Source organism: Trypanosoma cruzi, genomic scaffold, assembly GCF_000209065.1.
Source record: "Trypanosoma cruzi strain CL Brener 1047053516921 genomic scaffold, whole genome shotgun sequence".
Taxonomy (NCBI): Eukaryota; Euglenozoa; class Kinetoplastea; order Trypanosomatida; family Trypanosomatidae; genus Trypanosoma; species Trypanosoma cruzi.
Window position 1 is genome coordinate 159536 of NW_001849557.1, and position 17794 is coordinate 177329.

Below are 17794 nucleotides of genomic sequence, written 5' to 3' on the forward strand. Positions count from 1 at the left end.
AACTCAAGATCTCATTTAACACAGCGCTATTGGAAGCGATGTACTCACTTTGGTACAGAGAAAGGCGCATAATCTCCGAAATCATAAATGCTGAACAACCCTGAATAGAAGATGAAGTACTACAAAGAAATAACTCTTTATTTTGTAGCACCTGTTTACACAACTGGGGCAAAAGTTCCACATTGACCTCCTGTGCAAAGACGCATATCAAGTGCACCATGACATTCAATACCCGTACTATTTCCTGCGTTCTTCCAGAGCACCATGAAGTACAACATGTCATGCCAGACTCCGTCTCATTTTTCACCGTAGATGCATCCGTCGCCAGTGGGGCCCTCAAAAAAGGTTTCAGCTCCGCAAAAAGAAACTCATAAATCAACCAAACCTCATTACCCTTCAGTGTATCATGTAACGCCGAAATGCTCCGCAAGAAAGAATCAAGGACCTCATGCGGTACCAAAGCACTGGTACACACCAATCGTAGTGCATCCATATAACACCTCAGAGCCTCCTCGCGCGCTACAGGGTGTCGTTTAGAGATGCGAATAGCCGCTACCAGCACATCAAAAAGACATGAAAATAAACTCTGCTGGCTCTCTTTCGCAGTTGCACTGCCACTACGCGCGAGTTCCACAAAGTCATTTACCCACAAACGCACTAAACGCGTAAAGAAGCGCACGGATGGTTCCACACCCACAAGTTTTCCCATCGATTTCCATACCCGCATACGGGATTCTGAAAAAGTCTTCTGATCATGGCGCAGCTGCATCACCTTCCATATCCATCCATCCCGCAATTTCGCCTGAGCAGTATCATCCATATTGGCCTCTCCAGCGGTAGAAGGATTAAGCTCATCATCAAGAATTCCAGAAAGACAGCCAATTATCCGTTTCAGTTCCTCTTGTGCAAGACGTTTTTCTTGCTGTTTAGCCTCTCCTTGAGCCGCATCTATAAAATAATCCCTTTTTTCCTCAGTGTAGTTCTTACAGAGTTTGACTGTTTCAGCAGGGACAGTAGCCACTTCACCGTCGTGAAACATGTCTGGAGAGACATGCTCCGCGTCAACGCGTATGGCTTTCGGTAAAAAGGCCAACCCCACATCACGCAGACCATAAAAGGAGGGGCATTCACGCTTCAGCAGTTCATAGCGGGAACTAAAAAAGGCAGCATTTTCACTGGCCTCCAATGGACCGCGTCTAGTCAAAACATACGCCTTTGGATGCGGCTCCCTCAATGAGAGCACAAGTGTTTGAAGAATGTGAAATGAAGTTTCACGCACCTTTGCATGGCAGTTCACCGCAAGACGAAAGAGTAGTGGTACGCTTTGCGGTGAAAGCAGGGCAATTTGCGATGGGCGGTAAAGGGCAACAATCTTCAAAAGGCAGCCAAGTGTCCGGTCTGGTGCGGTATGGGCAAACTTCATTGCGAGTAAAAGAAGTTTATCACACAACCGCACCGCACGCGCCCCCTCAATAGCTGAAAGACAACCGAGGTCGTACGAACTCTGTGTTAAAACTCGGGAAATAATCCGCCTCACGACGAGCTGATCAGGAAACTGTACCAACAACTCGCAGGTGCGATAAATCAAGCCATCGTCGTAGTAAAAGTAGGAGCTATTGAAACCTGCTGACATAAGAGAGAGAGCGCTTGATATTATCCGTCGCAGCTGCGACGAGAAATGTGGCATCGCCCCCTTCATATCTTCGTCGTTGTCGTCATCGCCATCGCCATCATCACCGCAACAAGAACAAACAACAACAGCAGCGTCAGCAGCAGGAGCAGGAGCAGGAGCGTCTCCGTCGCCGTATCCACTCTCGTCATCAACGGCAATTTTTTTCTTACAGTCGTCATTTTTCCTCCTTCTTCCTGACCCTTTCAAGGTGGTCGCCTTCACCCCATCAGGGCCGTCAGCGGGGTAGTCTGTCTCACAATCGTCGTCGCCTCTAAAAGAAGGTGAAGTCGTATTCCCTGGATCATGATCATGCGAATGCTGCTCAGTAACATCGTTTTCTTGGCTCCACAGGTTTGAAATTTCCTCAAGCACCGAAAGGTGTTCAGAGAGGAACTGACTTGTCGCCTTCCGGCTCATCATCGGCACGCATCCTGTCAAAATGTGGGAGCAGTTGTCCTGAATTAATTGGTATGGTGAAAAAAGGAGAGTGTGGGCAATCCGAAGCAGCTCACTTAGCCTTTTCGGCGAAACCACGCGTGTAAGAAGCGACCGGCGTTTCTGGGTAAACGACTCTGCCTTCATACGCCAGTACATGGCGGGTAGGTAGAGTCGCCCCTTTGGTGTTTCCACCACATTATGTGCAAATACATCGGGACCTTGACTGTAGATGTAGCAGTGATCATACTGCAGAGGCGTCATGGGGGTGATGTTACACAGTTCGGCCAAAATAGTCAACACCAAATGAAGCCCACGGGGGTCCATTTCATCCGCCTGTGTGGAATGCAAACGGGGCCTTCCCTGCATCACAAGGCTGCGGTCCGGATAAAATGCCTTCGCAGTGATACTCTCCGTCGCCGTCATCCCAGACACGCGTCGGAAGGCGTATTCAATCAATACGTTGTGTATTTTCTCCGGCACGGCGGACAGTAAGGGTGACCCCAACGATTGAGGCAAAAGCTGCAGCGTAGACTTGGGATCTTGCGCCCACCACGGTACCATGTTGAAAGTTTGTGCCGCACAAGAAACATCGGCGTGAAATTCTTGGTTAATCTCAATCACAAGACGAAGCCAAAGCAAAACCCCTCGCAGAACATTTTTAGGTGTAAAGGCATCAACGTCCGCCTCAACGGACGCCGTGGCGGATGCGGCATCTCCCAACTTACCCACACCATCATCACTCTTCGTGTTTGCTGATTTGTCAAACGGGATGTGAAGAAGACTTCTTAGCCCCTCACTCCTTTCACCTTCAGCGGGAGGCAGCACCTGCTCAATGTTACGAATAATATCCACAGAATCCTCAACAAAACGCTTGTATACATCAACAACGTAGGCAATATGAAATTCCGAAGCCTCCCTCCACGTCAGCTGCACAGCGCTGCTTCGACAGAAGCACATACTCACCTCAAACTCATCCTGTTTCTTGTCGTAAACCAGTTCATCGGCATCACAAAATGCCATATCATCAATTTTCGAAATAGAAAAAGGTTCTGCCTTCGCTTCCGTGCAAATAAATTCCGTAAAGGCGGTAAACAATGCATTATAAAGGGCAGCTGCCGCCAAAATTTGTTCTTCTCTGGTGATAAATGACACCTGACAATGAATACAACGCAACAGTTCGTGTCGGTATGGAAATCCTGCAAGCCCTGCGCCACGTATACACCCGGCAAGAAGATGTGCACACCACTGTAATTCATTCAATGGTGTAGACACATTCTCCAGGGGTGGCGCAAAAGTCTGAATGGCCCACCGCATCATACGTTCTGGGGCGCGCCGAGCAAAAGGTTCCAGCAAACAACTCACAGCATGAGCCTTGGAGATGCCGCCTTGAACCTCCGACTCCTTTAATACCCTGGACATGCAACAAGAAAAAGTCTCGTCGCTCAAATTAAGAGACAGAGCATTCATCACATGCATGAGCAGGTCAAAAGCGCATCCCTTCCCAAATTTCACATGAGCAGAACAGTCAAATATGCGTTCCACAAGTGTTAAAGCAAATGAACATTCTGCAACTTGCCCTCCTAATAAATCCCGTAGTTTTGTCATGGAGCATGTGATAAATATAAGGTTCATAACTAACGTTGACAGTGACAGTTCACCCGGATTCACCCACTGTAACAGCAGTGGCAACACTTCAGCAAGAAAAAGCCAGCACTCCTCACGGGTAGCAGGACACTCGCTGAGTGGAAAAAGACATTTGGCCAAAAGTCGTAAGGCTAGGCTACGTTGAGCCGGTGACCCTAAATGACCTCGCAGCCCAGCATCAACATACGGCAAAAACAGCCGCTGTACGATTTGGGGAGAAAGGGAAGCGAGAAGGCCGACGATGCGTGGGGCATCCTCAAGACGATGGTGCAACAGCAAACGCAAAACAGGTGCCACAAGCTCCACAAACCAGTCGATGGTGTCGCGGTCCCACAGGTACGCCTCTCGAATAATTCTTCCTTCAAATTTGGTTTTTTTTGTTGCCCGCATGAATTGATAGCTCCTCTGTTTTTTTATCCTCCGATGAATGACCGCCACAAGACTGCTGTAGAAGGCAAACACACGGCGCAGGACAACTTTATCGGTGGCGTTTGGACGAAGAAAAACACTGGTCGCGTGTATGAAGCGTTGCAGGTGATTCCACAGTGGAGAGTCTGTGCGACGCGGGAGCATGTTCCCAATAAAACCCTCTGCTGCAGACATTTCGTTCTCGCCAATCCTAAAGAGAGAAACTTTGCTAAGTACACCAAATCCAACCGGTCCTTTCGGCACCGCCATGTCCTCAGCGATGGGGAGATGTAATTCATACAACACCATCGAAAACAGCGGTTCCGCGTACCTGTCAAAGTCCACCACACCAACATGATGGAGAGACATTTTAAAGAGAATCTTAAGAGAATACACCAGCCAGTTTTGTGACAGCTGCTGCCAGTAAAGCGAATCCTCGAGAAGAAACTTTACAATACGCTCCGTGATGGGCAAGGGCTCCCCAGTTGCATCATCCGAAAGATGGTGAATGGGAAAAAGGTGAGAGAGAAGACATAACATGATAGGTGCCTCCTCCCGATCCGCGGAGAAGTACGGTGCAAATGTCTCCCATAGTCCCGGCCAGGCATCGGCGCCAAAGTGCAACGCGGCCAGCTCACAGAATCTTTCCAAATGCCTCCCTGCCGCTTTTCGCATGCCCTGAAATACATTCAGATCCATCACTCCATCGGATTGAAAGAATAGAGAAATCAAAATCTCAACAAGTGGCCGCCACGGAAGTGAAAAATCGGGACGTACCGAAAACCGTCGCCGGCGAGATTGTACCACGCGGCAAAAGCATTGCGTGACGCACACCCAGCAATCCGTATTGCGTCTAAGAAAATCCCAATCCACAATCCATGCATATAATAGCGGCACAACGCGGCGCTGTACATCATATGGAACATTGTATGATTCATGCTCATCCGTAAATGTTGATAAAAAGTAGTGGCACCGATGCTGAAGTTCCTCATCCGCCTCGTAAAAGGAGTTATGCTCCGAGTTGGGGGACGTAAAGGCAGGTTGAAGAGGAATTCCTGCACACAAATTGTCTTCCTCTTCAGGGGAAGAAAACTGTTCCACCATGGATTCCCTCTCCCGCACCTTCAATGAGATATGACGTGCCACCTCTTCTGGGGTGCCGTGTTCTATAAGCAGCTGGGCGCCTCGAAGAAGTTCCGCGCGGCCCTTCACCTCAACCGCATCCCGTAGACGTGGATGAATACACTGGAGAGAATATGGTAGCAGTGGATCTTCGTAAAAAACCCGCGTTGTTCGTGAATTTGTGGTTGTCCTTATGGTTTCATTTCCATCCCTGGGCTCAATCATCGCCTCTCCCTCTCCCCTTCTCGTCCCTTGCAGCATTTCCGCACCCAACTTCGCAAATAAAAAGAAACACGGTGCGGTGTTCACCAACTTTCCCTCCCCTCTCTCCTCTCTCTCTCTATTCCCTCTTCCTTTTCTCCAACCCTCTCTTCTCGTTCCGTATTTTTTGTTTGATTACTACTTAATTATTGTTAGCGTTAAATTATTATTGCCGCCACAGTTATTTCCCCTCTCCTTTCTTTTGTATTTTTATTTTTTGTTCTTTCCTTTTTTTTTTTTTTTTTCCTCGGGTGTAGTGTATTTCTGCGCGGGTGTTGGTTGGATGTCGTCTTCGCCCTCCTAACCCCTCCCCCCCCCGACCCTTTTATTCCCCCGTGCCGCTGTTGTTTCCCCTCTCCCTCTCTCTCTCTCCTTCTATTGTGTGTGGGTAGGGGCGGTGTTCAACGACACGTCTCCCTTTATTCCTCTTCGCCTCAAAAGGCCCACTGCAGAGCTCCGTGACGTTCGGCGTGCGCGTGCGGCGTCGCCCCTCCCCCCGCTCTCCACCGGCGTCTTTTTCTCTCCTGTCGCCCCCAACGCCACCCGCACGGAGTCACCCACAAAAACACCTCCTTTCACCCGGAAACACAAACAGACGGACAGACAGGCAGACTCACGCCGCAGGGAAGCAAAAGCGGGCAGAGTCACAAAAATAATAATTAAAAAAAAAAAAAAAAAGACCACCGACACGCCGAATGGGTGGCGCTGACGCAAATCAAAAAGAAAAAAAGGAACCAAAAGACAATCAAACCACAAAGCAAGCCAAAAAAAAAAAAAAAAAGACGCCCAATTCAAAGAAACAAAGAAGCAAATACTAACACACTCGCACTCACTCACACACACACACACACTTTTAGTTCTTTAAATTATTCTTCACACACAGAGACACAAAAAGAAAAAAAGTCACAAAAATTTAGAAAAAAAAAAATTCTTTTTCCCTTTTAATTACGATTATTATTTGCCTTTGTTTTTTTGTTTTGTTTTTTGTCTTTATTATTATTATTATTATTATTATTATTATTATTATTATTATTTGGGGGGTTTTTTGGGGGGATTGGGAGTGAGGCTATTTTTATGCTTCTTATTTCGCCTCCTCTCCCCACTTACCTTGATCCCTGGTCTGAGACAGCCCTGCACCCCTGCTTCTCCCTTTTTTTTTTTCTTCTTCTTCCTCTTCTTCCCTTCTTTTGTGGCAAATAAATGTGGATGCAAAGATGTCCAAGAAAAGAAAAGGAAAAGAACAAAGAACAAAGAAAATAATAATAATAATAATAATAACAGAGACACACACGCACACATACACAGCGGGAGGAAAAGAAAAATAAATATATAATATATATTAATAATCATCCTTACATTACATACACACGAAGAGCAAGAGAGAGAGAGAGAGAGCGAGAAAGACACGCACAGACGCACAGGTCAAAAAAGAAATGTCACACGTCTCACTACATCCATTTCAGCAAGGTAAAGACGCACACCAAACACAAGACAATGAAACAACCATTTCTTTTTGTTTGTTTTCCGTTTGTTGTTTTTGTTGTTGTTTTCCGCTTTTTCACTGTCCCTTCCCCACATTTCCCATTTTCCCCCAGAGAATCCCAGACAAATGCCCAGGCCCCAGGGAAGAACAAAAAAAAAAAAAAAAAAAACGCACTTTGCCTGAACGTTTCTTCTCTGTTGCTGCATGATACATCTATTGCCGGGCGTTATATTGCGCAAGGCTGGCAAAGAAGTGGGAGGCGACGGGAAAATGAAAACAACAAAAAGAAGGGAGGAGCGGCGGCCTACTGACGTCTTTTTCAGCGGACAACAAAACTGCCCCCCTCTCCCCTCTCCAAATAAAAATAAATTTCACCCTCCACTTCCTTCTCGTGTCTTTCCTCACATTTCTCCTCCTCCTCCTCACATTCTACAGAAGAAAACAGGTCTCCAAGTCGCGCTCGCCGTTGCCAAAGTACACCTGACCGCAGTCATTTGTGCCAGGACGATACCAAAAGAGTGATCCATTGTAAAACAAGTTCTGCACCGTCACAATGCTTGCAGTGGGATCATACTTCACCACCCATACCCCCTGCGGCTCGTCATCGGTGATGGGAGAAAGACGGTCTGTCACGCTGCTGTAGGTTGGACCGTACAGAATGCGATTGCGCTCTTCGTTGCCAGGATGAAAAGCACGCAAATAACACGATGGCTTCATTGCATGACGCACTGGTTGACCAGCAAACATTGTATTCTTTGAAACTCCGCTACCACTTGGCGTAAAAACATATTGTCCCCGCACAACGAGTGTACACGCCGCATCGTGCAACTGAATAAAATGCGCCAGCCGAACGGTTTCTGGCACGGCAATAATCATAAACTTGGGTCGCTTCTTCTTTGGCTGCTCTTCATGCTCCTCCTCGTCTTCATCCTCTTCCTCCTCCTCTTCCTCCTCAGCCTCCTCCTGTTCCTGCTCCTCCTCCTCCTCCTCTTCGCCCTCCTGTCCGGTCTTTTCTGCGCCATATTTTTCACGCGCCGCCGTCAATAACTCATCCGCGTCAGGCATCGCCGCGGTCGGCTCAGGCTCCGGTGGAATATCCCGCCGCACTTTATACATAAACGTCGGATCGCCCATGTACACACCGCGTAGTTGATCGCAAAACGCCACCTCGTCCTCGGTGAGGGGGTCCAACAGACGCCACGAGGTTCCCCCGTCCACACTGAAAAAACTGAAGCGTTTGCCAAAAACGCCCTCCGGCACAGCCTGCGTCACGAGGTAGTCGCCCTTGTAGCCAAGAATCTTGCCCCAAAAACGCACGGGTGTCTCGTACCTCGCCGAAAGAAGCGGGATCGATGATTGCAACGCTGCGCGCTCGGCGGTGCTGAGGGCGCGACCCACAAACAGAAGCCCGTCAGCATTGCCAGCAACCGATGACATCGTTGATAGACAAATCTCTTCCTTCCACGTGGCAACTTCCTGTAATAGAGAAAACACACAGAAACATATATATATATATATATATATGTAAAAGCAAAAAGCACTCAAAAAATAAAACAACACCCGTAGCAAAACAAAAAAAAACACACAAAACAAAACAATATATATATATATATATTTTTTAAGGTGCGGCAACAAAAAAAAAAAAAAAAAAAGAAACCTTTCAATCATATAAATACGTATATATATTATATATACAATTATAATATATTTATATATACAACATACATACGGCGATTATCCCTCCTCTGTGCACCTCTAAGCCTTGCCCAGTAGTCATACATTCCTCTCAGCGTTGCAGAAAATAAGACTTCGGGGCGCCAAACACATCCTATTGGCCAAACCCACATCGAATAAAAAACAAAAAAAAAAGATATTTGCAAACACAAAAAAAAGAAAAAAACATATAAACACCAAGCAGCGGCAAACGGAATAACCATCATGCCTGCAGCCATTAAAAAAACAGTCCAATTCCGTACTCCACATCCACGCAAGGACTGTTCGCGGGCTTCTGTCCCCTCCCAAAAAAACAACAAGGAGAGAGCACGAGTGAGTCAGGAAAAAAACGTAGTCCCCCGACTAACGCCTCAAACCAACAAGACACACACCCACCATAGGACAAACACATACGAAACAAGGACTGACCACTGCAAGATGCCCGTGAGGTGGGGATGTTGCTGGTCCTTTCCCCAGACGCGTGCCACAAGATCCACCTGCAACAAAGAAAATATGGAGGCGTGCTCCAAGGCATCGCCAAACGCACAAAAAAAGGGAAGCTGCCTCACAAGTAGTTGTACTGCTTTGTGCCCTTTTCCTGCCGCTCCTGCCGCCTCAGTGGCGCCATGCGGATGTCCTGATCCGTCATGTACATCACTCGTTCCGGCACCGTCGCAGAAACAGCAAGGACCTCGCGCTTAACTAATGCGGTCTCTCCAATGCACGCGTGACCATCCTCCACAGCCCGTTTCGCCGCCTCAAAGCTCCACGTGAGCACATACTTCCCGCCGCACGCTGTGATGCAAGTCTCACGACCATCCTCGAAGCGGTCAAATCCGCCAGAAATAAAGTTCAGCTCGTCAATTCCCCCAACAGCCTCAATCTGCTGAGGCGTTGGCTGAAGCCTCAGCGGATTCGGTTTCTTTTTGCCCATTCGCGATACAAAACCATTTTTCTCGGAGTTCGTCTCATCCGTGTACACCGTCCGCATGAGTAGAAGATACTTGGCGCAAACAGCCAGAACATAACTCCCGTCCGCTGTCACATCCACGGCGACAATTGGCACCTTCGTGTCCAGCAGCGTTTTTGCTGTTTTTGGGTTGTACTTGCCGTCCGGCCGGCGACTTCCAGGCGGCCCAGTGTACAGGCGGATGGCTCCTGCGGAATCGCCAATGACAAGGTGACCAGCAGATGAGGTTGCATGGCACGTGAACGGCTTTCTTACGGTAAGCTTGTAATCCAGCAGAGTGCAACCGGGCTCCGTGATAACGTTCTTCCGCGGATCCATACGCAGATCCATATTGAATGCAACGTTGTCCGCAAGACACGTGTACACGGGCTGAGAGCCAGCCACATGGGCACCGTGTGTCACTGAGCGAACAGAGACAGGAAGCTCGTACTCCTCCACAATCTTGCCATACTCCAAGTCCACCTGGTGCAATTGATTCTTGTCCACACTCAGGAGCAGCATTTTCCTCTCGGTGTCGTCCAGTAATGCACTGTCGTATGTGGAAACCTCCCCAAGCTGGAACCTTTCCGGATCCCTGCTTTCGAATCCATCTGCGCCAAAGGCATGCGCCTGAAATTCAACCGCGTTCCGCTCTCTACGCACCACTAGTGCCCGATCAAACCGTTTTGATTCTGCGCAACACACATTGCCCCTGCCAGTGGCGTTTGCCCATTCATGAGACACATCCAGCTCATACATGGGCTCCTCAAACGTGTCCCCTGGCAACCGCGACGATGCAATGGCCGACAAGTATTCATAGCTCTCATCTTCTGGATTGGTCCTTTCCACAGAAGTTCCGGTCATGAGGGCGTATGTACATCGATTGTAAATACACACAAAATGTTCTAAAAGCACAGCAGCCTTCACCTTGGGCTCCTGGTCCACAAACAAAAATGCTATAGGCTGTAATTTACCGTCGATGAAAGCAGACCAGTGCACAGAAATTTCGGAGTAGGCGAGGGTGAGCCCGTTTCCAATGGGCTGGCGTAGCACTTCTTCCTCATATTCGTACAAAATGATAGAATAAAGGCAAGAATGCGCTTCATTCTCTTCTTCATCGGCATCAATGCATATAGTGTACTGACCCACACTTTCCTTGCCACCGAGTAGCTCATAAACATCCTTGTGCAAAAAGTACAAAGTCCCACGGCCTGTAAAGAGGATGGTGGCGGAGCTCTGTTTCATAGCAGCAAACCCTCGTCGAAGCATCTCGTCCCAAAAACAACCGATTTTGTGATGTTTCTTCCTTTCCTTCCTTTTTTGTTGATGTTGTTGTTTTCTTTCAACACAGCGCTCTAAATACCCTTTTAAATCCTGTTTCCTTCTTTTTTTTTTTTTTTTCACTTTCTTTCTAATAAATAAATTAAAATAAGAAATAACAATCTGCTAATGCGTGTGCCGCTTACCCACCGCGAACGATCCCCCGCCCCACCCATGCAAGAAAAGTAAAAAATAAATAAATAAAAAAGAAAAGAAAAGACAGCAATAAAGGCAGAAGTCAAAAAAAAAAAAAAAAAAAAAAAAACCGCCATCCCCAGGCAAGACACACACATTCACACCCCTGTTGCGGTAACAAAGGAAAAATATATCGGAGGTGTGCAAAAGGAGAGCAAACGCACAACCACAGTCAAGCACCCTCTCACATATCGCCATGCAACACAAACCGCATATCAACCTTCCAGCAAAGCAGTGAAAACAATACACCCCCTAAGAAATCCAAGGAGCAAAATCAGCAAAAACAAAAAATACCCATATTAGCAAAATCAGCTTAAAATGCCACACACACACACACACGGCGATTATCCCTCCTCTGTGCACCTCTAAGCCATGCCCAGTAGTCATACATTCCTCTCAGCGTTGCAGAAAATAAGACTTCGGGGCGCCAAACACATCCTATTGGCCAAGCCCACATCAAATACAAAACAGAAAAAAAAAGAAAAAAAGATATTTGCAAACACAAAAAAAAGAAAAAAACATATAAACACCAAGCAGCGGCAAACGGAATAACCATCATGCCTGCAGCCATTAAAAAAACAGTCTAATTCCGTACTCCACATCCACGCAAGGACTGTTCGCGGGCTTCTGCCCCCTCCCAAAAAAACAACAAGGAGAGAGCACGAGTGAGTCAGGAAAAAAACGTAGTCCCCCGACTGACGCCTCAAACAAACAAGACACACACCCACCATAGGACAAACACATACGAAACAAAGACTGACCACCGCAAGATGCCCGTGAGGTGGGGATGTTGCTGGTCCTTTCCCCAGACGCGTGCCACAAGATCCACCTGCAACAAAGAAAATATGGAGGCGTGCTCCAAGGCATTGGCAAACGCACAAAGAAAGGGAAGCTGCCTCACAAGTAGTTGTACTGCTTTGTGCCCTTTTCCTGCCGCTCCTGCCGCCTCAGTGGCGCCATGCGGATGTCCTGATCCGTCATGTACATCACTCGTTCCGGCACCGTCGCAGAGACAGCAAGGACCTCGCGCTTAACTAATGCGGTCTCTCCAATGCACGCGTGACCATCCTCCACAGCCCGTTTCGCCGCCTCAAAGCTCCACGTGAGCACATACTTCCCGCCGCACGCTGTGATGCAAGTCTCACGGCCATCCTCGAAGCGGTCAAATCCGCCAGAAATAAAGTTCAGCTCGTCAATTCCCCCAACAGCCTCAATCTGCTGAGGCGTTGGCTGAAGCCTCAGCGGATTCGGTTTCTTTTTGCCCATTCGCGATACAAACCCATTTTTCTCGGAGCTCGTCTCATCCGTGTACACCGTCCGCATAAGTAGAAGATACTTGGCGCAAACAGCCAGAACATAACTCCCGTCCGCTGTCACATCCACCACCCACTTCTTACGGAGAATTTAAACAATGCATCGACCACCTCTCCGCCTCCTTACATCGCCCGCCAAGCCTTAATAAAACCTTGATGGAAAATTTCTCAAATTTTCTTTTTTTTTTTTTTTCGTCTTTTACTGCCTTGGAAAATGAAATGAAAAGTAAAAGGTGCCTGTGAGAAAGAAGAGAAAAAGGCACGCAACAGCCATTTAAGGAGTTGCTCACGTGAACACGCGGGCATACTTTTTGGCAAGTGGGTCAGTTCTTCTCGCGTGGTGGCATTGCGCAAGATAATCCGTTTCCCTTTTACCCTTCATTTATCTCTGCCTCTTTCTTGCCATTTAGGAGGCTTCAATCTCATCACGCACGATTTGTACCGCTTCTGTAAATTCACGCAGTAACTGCTGGTGCTCCGGCTGCCCAGTACGCAGCATCGAGTTTTCAAACCATCTTGCCAACGCGGTTCCACCCCAGTGCAACGTCACGTAGCACAAGCCACTAAAATGCAACAGTCGGCAAATGCGACTCATGACTGTGACATCTGGAAAATACCGATAAGTGCTATTCGTTAGGAGGCTAAGCAAACGAGAGCGAAAAAGTGGTTCCTCCTCTTCTTTTCGGGCTCGAACTGTGTAACTAACCGCAAAAAATCCGCTTTTAGTAGACGGAGAAAAGCATGGAAGAGGCACAGCGCGCAGACGGAAGCGCGCAGCCCCTGCAAAAATCGAACGGATCCAATCTGCAATTATCGGCGTGATGCAAACCAACCACGAAATCTCCAATAAACAGTGACAGTTAGGGCTATAGGTAGCCGGTATTGACACCTCCATGGAGAGCATGCGGTTTCTCGTTGGTGCTTCCAGGCAAAGCGTTCTTCCCGTTTTGTGATCCATCAGACAATACGGCTCGAGCGTCAGTGGGTTGTCGTGGATGAGCGTAACGGTGCGTGCAGTAAAGCCATCTGGCCCGTTGAGCGTTTCTGGAAAATTGGTCGTCATTCCTACTTTCTCTTCCTCGGACTCCGCAGCATCCGTCATTTTGAAGTGTACGGAGAAACGGTGGTTGATAAATGCGGAAAACTCCGCATATGAAACAGGTGGGGCTTCAAACGCTTCTGGTAGCAAGGCAACGCAAAGTTTGCCCTCACGCAGCGACAAGTCCGGACCACGTGGAATAAAAATATTAGTGCGATGGCGATCGCGAAGGTAAGAATCAAGACTTTCCCATTGGAAAGCAAGCTTCTCACCAATCTGCGTCTCCAAATGCACCGTGCGTAAATCAAAGCCAGGTTTCAGATAGTTCAAAAGGAGGTAAGAATGGGAGAAAATGTGGGTCACAGAGGCGTTACTGTACATGCCGCCATGCAATATGCGAGTAACAGATATGCTTTGTCCCGCTTCACCTATTTTTAACTCATGAATCTGATGACCAATTGACAATTCTACTCGGGCATTCCGTGTAGGCTCTTCCCGAGGCCATTGGATCCCTGCTGGAGATGAGCCAACTACAACAATCTGATATTGTTGTTGAAGTCGTTGTAGCACGTATTCCAGCAACTGCATACTGTCCCGAATAGAGACGGCATATTGATGAGTGGGAACACCAAAAAAGCAGTCGCGCTGGTAGGGTGACTTCGTTCCATAAATTGGTAGAATTTTGCAATGACATAACGTTGCCCATGGTGATTTCTGCGCCCCAGAAGAAGGTAACTCGGGATAGGCAAACTGCCAACGTCGACGCAGTATCACATCGGCAGTGATATTGCGGGAGGCCGAAGATGCAACCTCGCTCTCCGTCGTTGGGCGGTATGGACTTATGGGTTTTATTGCAAATAAAATGCTGTTCCGTATCTGGAGATGTGCGATGGTTGTGGAAAACGGTGTGACTTCACTGGAGGCCACAATCAACGGCTGGCGAAATGTAAAGACAATTTCCTCAGGGGTTGAGAATGTCAATTTGCTACTATGCGATGCCAAGATCAACGTGAGCCCATCTTCCAGAATGGCGGAAAACGTGCGGCAAAAAATATCCATCGCTCGAAAGTGGGATACAAAATGTTTCTTCTCCTCCTCTGAGAGGCGATTATCCTCGCCCGAAAAGGCGCCCATCAGGAGTGCCCACATATCTACGTCAGTTAAAATCTTCGGCGACCAACAAGCCTCCGGAAGAGCAGAGGAATCAATGCGTAGTCTGAGAAACACGTATCCGCTCTGAAGATCGCTGTCTAAAATGTTCAACCCGCATGAAACTATACCGTTGGCCTCTGGCTCCATGGCCACATTTCTTGTGTGTCCATCCCCAGGATGCTCATGAGATTGGTGGATGATAAAATCATAAAGGTATTCACGACTGAATGTTTGTTGAGAACTAACTGCGCAACCACGGTGACAGTACCAGCTGGCAAAAACAACTGGACGACTATGCCCGGGTGTAGGGCTTGACTTGGCATCGCCATCTGGTTGTGTTGTACCGGAGGTTCTCCCAGGCATACCAAATCTCTCGCCTCTCGTGATGCCTTCATGCTTATTGCGTGTCCCAGTAAGACGCAGAGGCGGTTGCGCCTTCGCCCGCACTTCAGAAGAGTGTCGAAAGAGTGTCGGGTAAAATTGTGTCCCACTGACCTCTGGAACAGCTGACAGTGCGGAAGAAGGCATTGGAGACACAAGTGAATCTGCATCGGCCACCCTCACTGAATTGGAGAGAACCTGTTCTTTCCTCCGCGTCTCCATCACCGGCAACAACACCTCGCCCACCGGTGCCATTGGCAGTCCAAGGCCTGGAACAAACTGAGATTTGCTCCCCGGCACCGCACGATGTCGCTGCATCCACTCCTCTCTTGTCAGAAGGTCAAAAGCCAAGAGACCACACGAAGTGGCGTCCACCGCGGGGTGGTAAAAGAGGCACCGAGCCCATTCCGGTCGCTCGTAAAAACGTTGGCTGCTTTGACCCACATGCAAATGATATTGTGACCGAAGCGTTTCATCCTCCGAGAAGTATTCAAAAAGCGGTGTAATGTGAAGTGGTGGACGGCCCATACAAATAATGTTGATTTTCTCAATCCCAATGCTAAAAAGTCGTGTACAGGTTGTTTGTGACAATTCATTGGTCACTTGATAAAGTCCCTTTCCAGCAGTTACGATACTAATAATATAACCCGTGTTGGTGTCCCATCGGCTCTGAATGCACTCTTCGAGCACAAGATTTATCGTCTCCACCGTGCACGTATTTTTGGCGTGAACAAAAAGACTCTGCTCAGTCAGTGTATCTGCCACATCTGCCTGAGAAACGAAAGGCACCTCTTCACCAGGGGTACATGTTGTTTCCCCTGTCGCTTCGGTTGAAACTGGTGCCGTTTCCTTTTTAAATGTTTTCTTAACTTCTTGTAGAACACGACGCAGAAACTCCTCACACTGAAGCTCCACCTCCTCAACAAGAGATGTGGACCGATAATCGTGTGGGATTTTCATCACGTGAAGAACGTCCACATTCCCGTTGATGGCATACTTTGGATACAACCGGCCCACCATCAGAATGTGAATAAGGGGAGAAGCCTTGTGTTTATGTACCTGGTGCATTAAATACTCCCGAAGAAAGTTCTTCATGACCCAGCACAACGTAATACGCCCATCCACGGTGGGATTCCACATTTCCTTGGAGATCTCAATAAGGATGTAGTGCACAGGAGAAAGGGAACGAAAATTCACTAGGGTCTCCTTTGTCACAAGACCACTTTGCACGCGACGATATCGACTCTCTTCCTTTCCATCCTGCTGGTGTTGCGGAGACGGCAACGTCAGCGAAGGGTGGGAGAAGTGTGGTTGCACCGGGACACGTTGTGATCCGGACGTCTTCAATGACGTCCAAGAGGTTTCCGCCGCCCCCCTGTGTTCGCCATCGACATCCAACGCTGCCGTGTTGTTGGTCTTGACGCCATCGCCCTGCTGCAAAGCCCCACCGGCCGCGCTCTCAGCTGCTGCCACCGGCTGCAAGGTGCGAAGCATCTCATTCACCTTCATTGTGAACCCACACAAGGTCACTTCCTCGCCCTCGTACAGAATGCGATCACGCAGTGCCTCCGATATTAAAAACATGTCGGCACGTGTTACAAACTGATTCTCAAAGGATAACTCTAAATGTGACAAACCAAACCGTTCCCGCACCTCATCATATGTTGGCACCACACGCGCCAGTGCCTTCCCCTTCGCGATGTTGTTGATAAACTGACTCTTGTTCGCCAACGACTGATGAACGCTGATTGCGCCATTCGCGTAAATCGCATCCTTTTCACCAAAGCAATACGCTCGGCAAACCCAACTATCACATTTGAAAAAACCCACGCCAGCCGATGACGTGCAAGGATCTGTGTGCTTTTGCTGCTGCTCTTGTTGTTGTTGTTGTCGTCTTCGTCGCAATGCGTCCGAATTAGGCACGGCGTCGCCGGTAAAAATTGCCGGGCGCGCAGCGCCCATGAGACCCGCTCCCTCTGATGCAGGCGAAGCAGCCCCACGATGCCCCATTTCCATCAAACTGGGCGAAATCGCCGCGGCCCCTGGCGACAAAGCGCATCCGCCCATGCCAGAATGACGTTGCCAACTGCCAGGATTCGTGCTCCCGATCTTGCTCTCGTTCTTGTTGCCGCTGCATTCACCACCGCCAGCACCATCAGCAGTGGAGCTGCTAATTATATTCATGCCGCTTGGAACACAAAGCTCAATAATGGCCTCTGTAAATCCCTCCTCTTCAGTAGGCATCGGACGGTTGTAGTTCTTTGGAGAGTAAAGAAACGGTACCTTGGCAACAGAGTCCGTGTGTGCCCGGAATACAACAGTCACCGGAGTATCATTTTGTCCCTTGGCACTCTGTTTTGCTGAATTACGAGGCCTCCAACGGAGCCCTACAGCCTTCATGCCTGAAAGGTTATTCACCACTTTTTTCTTACCTGTAGGAAGCGTTTTTTCCCACTTTCCCTCTCCCGCAATTCTCGCCGCCCACGCCCTGGTCTGACCATCCTTTATCAATGAAAAGAGCCAAGAATTTGGAGACATACAAAAAACAGTGCGCCCACAGCAATCAACAAAAGAAACCATGCACACATGCATAGAGAGGCACAAGGAAAAGGTCAAAGAAATTAATTCGCCAATCCATCAGCACATGACATCACCCGGCACAACAGGCCAGAGGCAGGAAGGAGGTAATAATAATAATAAAAGG

At 48.3% G+C, this 17794-nt stretch overlaps 5 protein-coding genes across 5 annotated transcripts, besides 32 other annotated features; all 5 read right to left on the reverse strand.

Moving 5' to 3' along the window:
- Window positions 1–4925: a sequence feature (heterozygous, Esmeraldo-like haplotype).
- Window positions 1–5545, reverse strand: Tc00.1047053510861.14 (hypothetical protein, conserved; the record flags this gene model as incomplete). Its single annotated transcript, XM_811188.1, has 1 exon — window positions 1–5545. A coding segment is annotated over one exon (5545 nt), but the record flags the coding sequence as incomplete, so codon positions are not given.
- Window positions 1751–1792: a microsatellite.
- Window positions 4926–5209: a sequence feature (areas merged during assembly that could not be assigned to a particular haplotype. This can correspond to areas where the two haplotypes were merged or to regions with more than two copies in the genome that were merged during assembly.).
- Window positions 5210–9180: a sequence feature (heterozygous, Esmeraldo-like haplotype).
- Window positions 5600–5658: a repeat region.
- Window positions 5742–5790: a sequence feature (T-rich).
- Window positions 6194–6223: a sequence feature (AT_rich).
- Window positions 6263–6328: a sequence feature (A-rich).
- Window positions 6363–6396: a microsatellite.
- Window positions 6536–6579: a microsatellite.
- Window positions 6695–6732: a sequence feature (CT-rich).
- Window positions 6801–6823: a microsatellite.
- Window positions 6863–6892: a sequence feature (AT_rich).
- Window positions 6923–6949: a microsatellite.
- Window positions 7052–7095: a sequence feature (T-rich).
- Window positions 7178–7197: a microsatellite.
- On the reverse strand, window positions 7458–8465 carry Tc00.1047053510861.30 (hypothetical protein, conserved; the record flags this gene model as incomplete). Its single annotated transcript, XM_811178.1, has 1 exon — window positions 7458–8465. One exon carries the CDS (start codon window positions 8463–8465, stop codon window positions 7458–7460), a length of 1008 nt encoding a protein of 335 aa, XP_816271.1.
- Window positions 7941–8029: a microsatellite.
- Window positions 8531–8555: a microsatellite.
- Window positions 8595–8626: a microsatellite.
- Window positions 8627–8650: a sequence feature (AT_rich).
- Window positions 8662–8684: a microsatellite.
- Window positions 8695–8745: a microsatellite.
- Window positions 9181–9183: a sequence feature (areas not merged during assembly with more than two copies in the genome that could not be assigned to a particular haplotype).
- Window positions 9184–10133: a sequence feature (haploid, Esmeraldo-like haplotype).
- Window positions 9307–10959, reverse strand: Tc00.1047053510861.40 (hypothetical protein, conserved; the record flags this gene model as incomplete). The annotated part of the gene is made up of 1 exon (XM_811179.1): window positions 9307–10959. The coding sequence occupies one exon, from the start codon at window positions 10957–10959 to the stop codon at window positions 9307–9309; it is 1653 nt and encodes a 550-aa protein (XP_816272.1).
- Window positions 10134–10158: a sequence feature (areas merged during assembly that could not be assigned to a particular haplotype. This can correspond to areas where the two haplotypes were merged or to regions with more than two copies in the genome that were merged during assembly.).
- Window positions 10159–12128: a sequence feature (heterozygous, Esmeraldo-like haplotype).
- Window positions 11189–11275: a sequence feature (A-rich).
- Window positions 11664–11724: a sequence feature (A-rich).
- On the reverse strand, window positions 12103–12528 carry Tc00.1047053510861.50 (hypothetical protein, conserved; the record flags this gene model as incomplete). The annotated part of the gene is made up of 1 exon (XM_811180.1): window positions 12103–12528. The coding sequence occupies one exon, from the start codon at window positions 12526–12528 to the stop codon at window positions 12103–12105; it is 426 nt and encodes a 141-aa protein (XP_816273.1).
- Window positions 12129–12414: a sequence feature (areas not merged during assembly with more than two copies in the genome that could not be assigned to a particular haplotype).
- Window positions 12415–12559: a sequence feature (areas merged during assembly that could not be assigned to a particular haplotype. This can correspond to areas where the two haplotypes were merged or to regions with more than two copies in the genome that were merged during assembly.).
- Window positions 12560–12588: a sequence feature (areas merged during assembly that could not be assigned to a particular haplotype. This can correspond to areas where the two haplotypes were merged or to regions with more than two copies in the genome that were merged during assembly.).
- Window positions 12589–17794: part of a sequence feature (heterozygous, Esmeraldo-like haplotype) that runs on past the window's edge.
- On the reverse strand, window positions 12925–17682 carry Tc00.1047053510861.60 (hypothetical protein, conserved; the record flags this gene model as incomplete). Its single annotated transcript, XM_811181.1, has 1 exon — window positions 12925–17682. One exon carries the CDS (start codon window positions 17680–17682, stop codon window positions 12925–12927), a length of 4758 nt encoding a protein of 1585 aa, XP_816274.1.